The sequence below is a fragment of the Cucurbita pepo genome, chromosome 2 (assembly GCF_057944985.1).
Source record: "Cucurbita pepo subsp. pepo isolate OVF chromosome 2, ASM5794498v1, whole genome shotgun sequence".
Taxonomy (NCBI): domain Eukaryota; kingdom Viridiplantae; phylum Streptophyta; class Magnoliopsida; order Cucurbitales; family Cucurbitaceae; genus Cucurbita; species Cucurbita pepo.
In genome coordinates this window covers 11,170,917-11,182,619 of record NC_141799.1, presented here as the reverse complement: position 1 = coordinate 11,182,619, position 11,703 = coordinate 11,170,917, and the positions used below count along the sequence as shown (strand labels likewise).

Here is an 11,703-nt window from a genome sequence, read left to right as displayed (position 1 = left end):
AACCCCGTTAGAATTGTGTATGATATGAGAACTGAAGAATGAGAAACGATATGATATGAATGATGAATGGTATGTGAAATGATATGAAAAACGATATGATAATACAGAACACTAGCGGGGTTGTATTAAATAATAATGAAAACGGAAAAATATTGGGACCTCATGTATTATGTGTGCTCATGCATTGGGGGATTCCCCTATTCCATCATGAGGGTACGGACGCGTACATCCACTAGGCAGTCAAAGTATCATTATGTTTTACATAATGCTGTTGTGACGGTTACTAATTCTAATGGGTGTCCGCAGAAGGAGAGCTACTAGAGAAGGCTCGTCCGACAAGAAAAGGGGCACAACGGTGTGCGAACTGTCTGGTGAGCCCATACCCACACGTATGGGCTGTGTGTAGAGTATATGGTACACATCCAAGCTGCCCAATTAGAATAGTGCCGTAGGAGAAATGACTGATATGATAGGTCACGTCATAGCATATTGCACGTTCTTGCATTTAACCCCAATAGTGGGGTCACTTAGTATTTCTTTAAATACTCAAGTCATGTACTACTATATTTTTCAGGTTAAGGCAAGACGTTCCTATACAACGGATGATGACATCGCAATTCGAGACCATGACACATGCATAGAGTAGTGGTATTTATTTTCTTAGACTTAGGCTAGAATACAACGGACGACGACATCGCAATTCGAGACCATGGCCCATGCATAGAGTAGTGGTATTTATTTTCTTAGACTTAGGCTAGAATAGGATGTTTTTAAATTAAATGTTTATTTATTTTATTTAGTCTTTTGTTGTGTCGTTTTAGAGGTGTTTTCGAAACACGTAAGTCCATGGCTGTGTTTTAAGAGAAAGGATATTTTTATGGAATTTAAATGAAGTCTTCCGCATTCAATGTTTAGGATATGTATATAGTAACGACCTTAAATTAAGTACTAAATTTTGGGTCGTTACACCGAATATATGTTTCCTTTGCGTTTCTTCTCAATTTTATTTTTATTTATTTTTATCTTTTTAGTTTTTAATCGATCCATAGTTTAAAATTCAATCTTGACTCGATTGAAAATTTGAGAGGTGAGAATGAGAGCTTCATTTGTGGAAATGAGTGCGAACAAATTTACCTAAAATTCCTTGGGAGCAAAGTTTATCAAATATATTCGAGGACGAACCATCTTAAAGAAGTAGAGAATGATATGAACCAAGACATCAATCATGCAATATAGACTTGGGAAGATGTGAAAAAACATTGTCAAAGATATCAAAAAAATGTTTCAATTCATGTCACATGAAGAATCAAGTTTCAGGTGGATCATAATTTTGAGTGATGTGTTTATTTAGTGTATTTTAAGGCTTATTTACAAAGTAGTTAATTATAGCCCTAAAATATATCTAGCTAATTATGGTCATGAAATATAGTTACCCCTCCTAAAATGCCTCATGAAAGATAGAGTTTTTATTTTAAGGCTACAGAAGGCAACGTATGTTATATTTGTAAGATAGACTTGGAAAATACAGTAAAATGAGCATTTGTGTCTTTTAGCCACTGGTTAAGTTTATTTGCAATTCTATATACTATACTTTAGGTTGCATGTAGAATCATTGAAGCTTGACATGATCATTCTTGTTTGTGAAGTGATTCGAATCTCAAACAAGTGTTCTTCCTTTGAGATATTCGATCAAGAAGGTAATCCAAATCTTACTTTTCTTGTAGTGATTCCATATCACTAAATATGAAAACAAAAAAGTTTGTTCACCCCATAGATGAGAAACGTCATCCAGTAGATCTGCAGCGTTAGAACCGGCGAACAACTTCTAGGTCTCAACAAGTTCTGTGACAAGAAAATCGCTCGAAATTTTGAGGCTTTTCTAGAAGCTTAGATAGTTGTAGAAATGGGTCCAAACTTCTTAGAGGAGAAAAGTCCATAGTAACCTACCAGTGATTGGACACAAAAAGAGCCTACAAATAAGCTACTTATTGAGTAGTTTATACTCACCCATTTTATATTTCTTTTTCAGGTGTTCATTGACTACTAGTCGAGGTGTGGGAGCGTACCAAAGTTGTGATGTCATAGAGGAGTCGTCCTAGGGCGTCAGTCCTACCTATAATATTTTGGATCATTTTGTTTAGTTTAATTTGAATTTGTATCCTAAGCTCGTTTCCCATTTGTAAATAACCGTGAACAACACCTACTTGTAATAGATTTTGATTTGTTTTTAAGTGTGATGTGTATGCATTTCCCTTGGGTCACTTATTTAGTATTTGATAGTCAACCTTTTGTAAACATTTTGAAATTCAAACGCAACCAATAATGGAAATTTCGTCCTCGTTCACTCTGTCCCTTCATCTTCACCCTTTCCCTCCAAATCCTCTCGCCGTCGCCTTCGCCACCGCTAATTCCAATTCTGGCCACCGACTGTCCCGAATCAAAACCTCGACACAGACACTGACCGATACACCGCCCTTAAGAAACAAAGTAGTTGCCAAATTTCAGAACAGAAAACGCCCAGTTTTTGCTGAGAGAGATGCTTTTCCTGAATCTTTACCACTTCACACCAAGAACCCACATGCCATTTACAAGGATATTCAAAGATTTGCGCGCCAAAATAAGCTCAAAGAGGCACTTACGATTATGGACTATTTGGATCAACGAGGCATCCCAGTTAATGCGACTACATTTTCTTCTCTTATTACTGCTTGCGTTAGAGCCAAATCTTTGGCTAACGCTAAACAGGTTCACGCTCATATTCGGATAAATGGACTTGAAAACAATGAATTTTTGCGTACGAGGCTTGTTCATATGTATACTGCTTGTGGGTCTTTGGAAGATGCACAGAAGCTATTTGATGAAAGTTCTAGCAGAAGTGTTTATCCTTGGAATGCGTTGCTTAGAGGCACTGTAATGGCAGGGCGGCAGGATTACCGTAGCATACTCTCGACATATGCAGAAATGCGAAGATTGGGGGTTGAATTGAACGTTTACTCTTTTGCTAATATCATTAAGAGTTTTGCTGGTGCATCGGCGCTTACCCAGGGGCTTAAGGCTCATGCCCTTTTGATTAAAAATGGATTGGTTGGCAGTTCAATTCTTGGGACAACTTTGATTGATATGTACTTCAAATGTGGTAAGATCAAGCTTGCCCGCCAGATGTTCGATGAAATTACTGAGAGAGATATTGTGGTTTGGGGATCAATGATTGCTGGTTTTGCTCACAATAGACTTCAAAGGGAAGCTTTGGAATATACAAGGAGGATGATAGACGACGGAATTAGACCGAATTCGGTCATACTGACATCGATTCTTCCTGTTATTGGAGACGTCGGGGCTAGGAGATTAGGCCAGGAAGTTCATGCTTTTGTTATAAAAACAAAGAACTATTCAAGGCTGATATATATTCAATCTGCTTTGATTGATATGTATTGCAAATGTGGAGACATTGGTTTGGGCAGAGCGGTTTTTTATGGTTCCAAGGAAAGAAATGCTATCTGTTGGACTGCTTTGATGTCTGGTTATGCTTTAAATGGCAGGCTAGAGCAAGCTGTAAGATCAGTCATTTGGATGCAGCAGGAAGGGTTTAGACCAGATGTCGTTACGGTTGCTACAATTCTTCCAGTTTGCGCCAAGTTGAGGGCTCTTGAACCCGGAAAGGAGATTCATGCATACGCTTTGAAGAACTACTTCCTACCAAATGTATCCATTGTTTCATCCTTGATGGTAATGTATTCAAAATGTGGAGTAATGGACTATTCTTTAAAGCTGTTCAACGCCATGGAGCAAAGAAATGTGATCTTATGGACAACAATGATTGATTCCTACATAGAAAGTCAGTGTCTGTATGAAGCTATTGATATATTCAGAGTGATGCAGCTATCAAAGCATCGGCCAGACACTGTAACCATGTCAAGAATCCTCTATGTATGCAGTGAACTAAAACTGTTGAAGATGGGGAAGGAGATACATGGGCAAGTTTTGAAGAGGAACTTCGAGTCAGTCCATTTCGTTTCGTCCGAACTCGTGAAGCTATATGGGAAATGTGGAGCTGTGAAAATGGCAAAAATGGTGTTTGAAGCAGTCCCTGTAAAGGGGGCAATGACATGGACTGCCATTATTGAAGCTTATGGAAACAATGGAGAGTTACAGGAAGCAATCCATTTGTTTGATCAAATGAGATCTTCTGGTTTCACTCCAAACCATTTCACTTTCAAAGTGGTTTTATCTGTTTGTAATGAAGGTGGTTTCGTTGATGATGCTCTGCGCATCTTCAAACTGATGACTGTTACGTATAAGATTAAGGCATCTGAAGAACATTACTCGTTCGTCATTGCGATTCTAACTCGGTTTGGTCGAATTGAGGAGGCCAAAAGGTATGAACAAATGAGTTCTTCATTATCATGAGTTTGAGATTTGTTCATAATTGAGCTCCCTGATATGTATATATTGTATGTGTTCACCTGTTTGTGTATATTTCTTTAGTTTTGGAGATTTGAAGGATAAATCTTCCAACTTTGGATCAATTTGGTTTCTTTGAGATTGAACTTTTGAGCACTAGGGAGGTCATAGGCTTCTTTATTCACTAGGCTATATTCAATGAGCTAGCTCGGATCAATCTTTGTATTCAATGAGCTATGCTCGGATCGATCTTTGTATTCAATGATCTAGCTCGGATCGATCTTTGTATTCCATGAGCTATGCTCGGATCGATGTTTGTTTTGTTTCATTTTTTTTTAATAAATTAATGAGTTTCCTAGTATTGATTAAAAGCAACCAAAATAGCACCAATTGTAACAATTATGGAATATAATCATATTTAGTATTGTTTATGAGTGATCGAGGAAAGCCCATTGTTTGGTGATATCAACCCAAGCCCCTTGCAGTTTAGAGTAATGGGTTAACACATTTTCGCTTTCGCTCTGCAACTCACAACACACTTCGAGAGACTCCCGAGAGAACAGAGGAGCAAGTCGCCGACACCCTTCGATCTAGGGCTTTAGTAGGTTGTAGCGACACAAATGCTTTAGGAGTTCTCTCGGTGTTGTTGTGCTAGTGATTGGTTAACGAACAGTGGCCTAAATCGGAGTGAGGTTGTCGGAGTGCCAATCAGAGAAGTGCGGAAGTTAGGGCAGCGGTTTCAGAAGGCGGGTGGAGAAGACGAATTTCTCCGGTGACATTCGAATTGGGTGATCCACGCCGATGTGGGCTTCAACAGCCCAAGGAACATGAATGTGCACGGCCCACGACCCACAACTTGCATAGACTCGACCCGAAGTCCGCGTCTCGACCCAAGCAATGGCACACGTTTACCTAGCCACGCACGTGCCTGACGCGTGCTCCTACCCCAGTCGCGACTCGTCTCAACCTGTCCGTCGGCGTGCTCACTCAACTTCGCTCACTCGGCTCCGACGACTTGAAAATAGCTTATTCAGCTTAGTATAAATTAGTTACGGACTTCTGCTAAGGCCAAACAAGTGACTTCATTGTTGGCGTTGGAAGAATTAGATGATGTATGATGATGCATGCCTCGTGGCCCCTACATGCGTCATAATGTAATGCTACATTTATGTATGTTGTGTGATGACGTATGATTGCTATGTTATGTATGTATATGATGTTCTATTGTGTCATGATATGAATGAAATGGAATACTACGTATTTAATGCTATGCCTTACCATATGAAGTCATGTTATGATGATACAAGATGAAAGCCATGATGAATACTATGGATACCTGACTCATATGTGTACTATGACATGGATGAAAGGAAAGAAATGATTCTTATTGTATGCTATGATTTTAAGCCATGGGGATCTCATGCATATATGTATGTCATGTGCATCGAGATACTGCGTGTGTGGGCTGTGTGGGGAAGTACCACACATCCAACCCTTCTTAGTCTGGAAAGAGCTCAAGGTCATGCTATATTGTTTAAAAAGATAGATCTCATCATGTATGTGTCTGTTTGCATTATCTGACCCCAATAATGAGGTTACTTACTGACTATTTCTTAAAATCCTATAGTCACATACTACCATTATTTCTCAGGTAAAGGTAAAGTGTCCCTATACGGATGACAAGCTAAGATAGGAAAGTAGTAGGCATTGTTTTCAAATAATAGTTTAATAGTTGACTTTTCATTTTCGTATTGAAAATCATGTTAAGGCTTTGTTTTGTACGATGTTATTTTTATTTCTTGTTTTAAACTAAACATATAAGATCAAGGGTTTCAAATTACACATATGTTATTAAAGGCATGCATGTCTACTTGTTACAAAGTGTGTTAAGAATCAAAAGTCTAGATTTATGGAACCTAGGGTAGAGTTACCATCGTGTCGCCTTTCTTAGGTTCTAGGGGCACGAAGCTTGATTTTTTTTTTTAATATTATAATAAAAATTGATATTAATTTTCATTGCTCGACATTTTTCAAATCTCCAATCCAACAAGTAAGAAGGGAGCTTTCAAGCAGAGAGACAGTTAAAATTTTTAAGTTCGATTAATTTAGAAATTCACATATGTATTATATATTTAAAAAAAAAATTTAGAGTCTTAAATAAATAAAAAATAAATAAATTTCATGACTATATATTCGTTAATTAATGTTTTAATAAATTCAAAATTAAACGAAATTAAAATGTTTTAAAGTAAAAGAAAAAAAAATAGAAAATGATTATAAGATTTGACGTGGAATGTCTCGGTGGCAGCAATTTTATGAAAATCAAATAAGGGAAAAGAAAAAAAAAAAAGAACAAAATTCATTCCGTTCCTCCTCCATCACTTTTTGTCCCAATCTTTGTCGGAACTCAAGTCAAAGCGTAGAACCTCTGCAATTTGACCACCGCCATTAAGACTTGGTGGGCCCCCAGAATCTTGAGGATTTCGACCATGACACATGTCTGTTTCTCATTGGATACTGTTTTCCCATGCCTCCTCTTTGAAAAAGTCAAACACATAGGATATTGGTAATGAAAACTTCTTGTTTTCTTAAGTCCGTTTGGTTTGCTTGGCAGCTGTTTTCCTCACTTGGTGACATCATTCATTCATCACCATTACCGACCTAATTATGTGCCATGTTATGAACACTCAAGACTCATATTTGAAATAGGTAAATATATATATATATATATATATTAGAAGTCGGGGTGTTAAAACAAACTCGATAATAAAAAAAAATCGATCAATCCAACCTTATCGGTACAATTTGGTTTGGATTGAGTTCAAATAAATAACTTAATTAGTTGGGTTGGTACATAAGTTACCTAACTCGAAAATAGGTTGAATAGAACTTACTAAAATCTATTGTTAATTTTAAAAAATACACTTTTTTCTTATACAATTGTCATATATTTATTTCATTTCATAATTATTTATTCTCCCATCCCTCTCAAAAATAAATTATAACTATTTAATTTTGTCTGTAATTAAATATTTGAAAATAAATAAAAATATGTTTTACGAACGAACATTTTATTTTTATGAAAAATAAAATTTGAATGAACGACTTGAACCACTCGAATTAATTCAATCCAAAAAAAAAATTAAAAAAAATTATGATTAAATTGAATTGGTTCATTAAATTTCTAAAATTAAAAGAATTATAGGAGAAAAAAAAATAATAAAGGAAGCGCGTTTAGAAGTGGGTAAGTGGAAAATAGAAAATTAATGTGAGACATAAGTTTCAAATTGAATATGATTATAAAATTTTTAAATTTATATCAGAGTTCTCAATTATTGTAATGGGTATGGTGAAGGAGTTAATGATGCTCGGAGAGCTGTAAAGCACATAATCTAAGACCATACAAAAAATTAAATAATACATCATTATTATTATACATTATGCTCCAATCTATCCACGAGCTAACCCCAGCGACCAGGAAACACAAGTTGTGATCTAATCCACCTATATGCCCTAAAACCTAATATCTCCACGATATCCAAGGTGAACAATGAGAATGAAACTATTTGGAGAATTACTGTGTGTAGGATATAACCCGCTTTGATAGGGAACGATGGACTACATAAAGGGCAACCCGAAGACCCACTACTATGTGTCAAGTATAACCCATGTGGTGTTTACAATAAGTTTAAGATTTATTGAATTTTCAAATTGAATTGTATTTGATCGATAATATTTTATTAGAACCTCCCGTGAAAGATAGTTTATTTATTTATTTTTTGTTATATAGGATAAGTCTCTCTCATCGTTTCTCTCAAATAATAAGTTTAGAGTCAAGTCGCAAGTTACTATTTTATTTATCGTTTTCTAAGAGAAATATATATAAATCCAACGAGTATTAACTATCCAATTCTAAAATAGTGCCTTGTCTCTTTTTATACATGTTTCAACAAAAATAGTTAACTTAAAATATGTTCCAAATTCATAATAATCAACTTAACCATTTGTGTAACGGTCCGTTAAAAAAAAATATCCCGTCATTGAAAAAAGCACAAAAATTTCGGAGAGGTGTTGGAATTTTCGCACCCACAGCTTACCACGCTCCCCTTACACCCACAACTTGCCAAACTAACATCAGCCGCCTCACGGAAACTCACCTGCAAAAGAGAAAAGAGGATAGTAGTATAAATCTAATTTTATCTGGACTGGAGACCACCCTATGATGGTTTTAATGATAGGTCCATAGATCATGAGTTGCATGTGTTTGCATTTCCCAACCCCAATAGCGGAGTTACTTACTGAGTATTTCTTAAAATACTCATTCTATTTCAGGTAAAGGCAAGACACTCATGTACGACTAACGATGATATTGTTGAACACAACTCTCTATGGAAACATTCGCACACTTTATTAAGACCAATCAAGAAGAGATTTACAAATGTAGAAATGAATGCTTTGTATTGCTTGGGTTGATGAACCAAGTAGGGTGGAGGGTAACTATATAGTAGGGCATCTATTCCTAAAATTTCTCTTCTTTTTTTTAATACCTAAATCATTTTCCTAAATTTATTTATAACATCCCTAAATCATTTTTCTAATTTTATTCCTAAATTAGCTAAATCATTTTTCTTAACATAAATATAATTACTCAATGGTTGGGCTTAACCGTAGTGGCCTAGTGTTGATATTTTAACACTTCCCCTCATCGCTAGTCCTCATTCGTTGCACCATGTTGAGCTGACAATGAAAATTATCATGTTTGCTAGTGTTCAGCCCTTTTGTAAATAAGTCTACCACTTGGTCATCTATCTTGATTTGTTACATCTCGATTTCTTCCTTCAGGACTTTTTCTCTAATGAAATGGTAGTGTACCACCACATACTTTTTTCTAGCATGAAACACCGAATTTTCTGCAAGGCGAATCGCAGATTGGTTGTCGCAATGAAGTGATATTGGATAGTCATTTTCTGGTGCCAATCTTCCATCAAGAGTTTCAGCAATGTACTTTCTTGAGCTGCTCCAGTCGCTGCTTTGTACTCTGTAAATCTAATAGACAATGATACTGTTGGTTGTCTTTTCCAACACCAAAAGATTGTCCTCAAACTGAGCTTGAACAGATACCCGATACTTGACCTTCAAGTATCGTGATATCGTTTGACATATCTCAAGGTCCGTCGAGCAGCATCCAAAGGAAGCTTCTTTAGACTTCGCATATACTGATTAATGACTCCAACTTCATTCTCAAATCAATTTGGTTGATTCATGTAGATCTCTCGGTCAAACTCTCCATGCAAGAAAGCATTATTCATATCCATTTGCCATAATTTCCAATCTTTATTTACCGCAAGTAGCGGAGGAACTTGTACGATAATGATCTTTGCCACTAGACTAAACGTTTCATCATAGTCTAGTCCATATTGTTGAGAGACCCCTGGATCTACAGTCTGAAATTTGTATCTCACGATTGATCCGTTCGGGGTACACTTTATTTTGTAAATCCACTTGCAAAAGATAGATTTAACATATCTTGATCTTGGCACTAGTTCCCAAGTTTGATTTTGCTCCAGGGCTATAATTTCTTCCTCCATCACTTTCTGTCAAACCGAGTTTTGTGATACGTCCTCATATATCTCTGGCTTATTAACTCCGTCTTCTACAATAGTTGTGTTGGCATACTCTAGACTTGGCTTTTGGATTATTTCTAACTGTCTTAGTTGTTGAGGTGCCCTTTGTTTTTCACTAGGTTCGCTTGGTTGAGTCACTTCTTTCTCACCAACACTAGTGTCACTTGAATCTTCAGGCACATCAGCACTTAAGCCAATATGTACAGTTTGCTCCCCCGTCTTCTGTGGAAGAATCTCTTCAGTTTGCTCTTCGTCAGAAGAATTTCTTCAATTTGCTCAAGACCTGGTAATACTTCCTTCTCTGGGCTACCCCTCTTCCATTGCACCACTTTAATCGTCAATCACGTAGTTTGAGTATCCTGAATCAATGATCCAATCACTCATAATTGATATGGTCTCCCATCATCACCATGAGTGCTAGCTCATCTTCTTCTATGGCATCCAGTACCTCTGCATCCCATTCCTCCATCTCCATGTTGGAGGATGCCACATTGCTTTTGGCAGATTTTTTTCTTAGACCAACAATCTCTGGACATGTGGCCCTTCTTCCCGCAATTGTAGCAAATGCCCTCAAATCTTTTCGCTTGAGAATTATTGTTATCGTTCTTCTGAGCTCTGTTAGTTTATTTAATCTTGTATTAACCGTAATTCATTTGTATTTACTTTTTGTATTTCAGATTATGTCAGTTAAGGGAAGTTTAGCAGTTAAGGTAAGTTGCTAAGGAAAGTTATTAGTAGTTATTAATGTGTGGCTATTCTGTCTATATATGTACTGTGTAACAAGTTGAATACAATGAGTAAGTTGGTTCTTCTCTTAGTTGTATGAGTGTTTTCTGACATTTGGTATCAGAGCTTGGTTACATGCCAAAGATCATGTCGTCGAAGTCTGCAACAAAGGAAAGTCTGGTATCACTCCAATACCTGACGTTATCGAGAACCAACTACTCAGCATGGGCTATGAAGATGAAGGTCTATTTGCGTGGTCAAGGGGTGTGGGACGCAATCGAATCAACTGAGTCTCTGGATAGTCTTGATGAAAGGAAGGATCAAATGGCCTTAGCAGCTATTTATCAAGCAATCCCTGAGGAGATGTTGTTTTTGTTAGCAGAGAAGGAGACAGCAAAAGAAGTATGGCAGATGTTAAAAACTATCCATGTCGGTGCTGAACGTGTAAAGGAGGCAAAGATCCAAACTCTGAAGATTGAGTTCAAAATTATGAATATGAAGGAGTCCGAGACTATTGATGATTATGCAGCAAGGTTGACAGGAGTTGTTAATAAAATACGTACTTTTGGAGATAAGTTTGAAGAGGCATACTTGGTGAAAAAATTTCTCCGCTCAGTACCTTCTAAGTTTCTTCATATCGCATCGGCAATAGAGCAATTTGCCGACTTAAAGGTGATGACCATGGAGGAAGTCATCAGCCGTCTTAAAGCATACGAGGAACAGATCGGTGGAAACAAAGAGAATGTTGAGCATGTCTTATTGACTCAAGGAGAATGGAAAGCAAAAGAACGTAGCGACAATGGAGGCCATAGCCGAGGGCGAGATCGTAGTGGTCGCTGGAGAGGGAGAGGTCATGGACGTGGAAACGACTCGTTTCATCAAGAGAAGAAGGCTGACAAGAGCAAGGTAAGATGCTACAATTGTCAAGGCCTAGACCACTATGCCTCAGAAT

General features: G+C 37.1%; 1 protein-coding gene across 1 annotated transcript; it reads left to right on the top strand.

The window, feature by feature from the left end:
• The first annotated feature begins 2,268 nt into the window (after positions 1-2,268).
• On the top strand, positions 2,269-4,723 carry LOC111787820 (Pentatricopeptide repeat (PPR-like) superfamily protein). The gene has a single exon (XM_023667877.2). It carries the CDS (start codon positions 2,323-2,325, stop codon positions 4,405-4,407), a length of 2,085 nt encoding a protein of 694 aa, XP_023523645.2. The 5' UTR covers positions 2,269-2,322; the 3' UTR covers positions 4,408-4,723.
• The last annotated feature ends 6,980 nt before the right edge of the window (positions 4,724-11,703 follow it).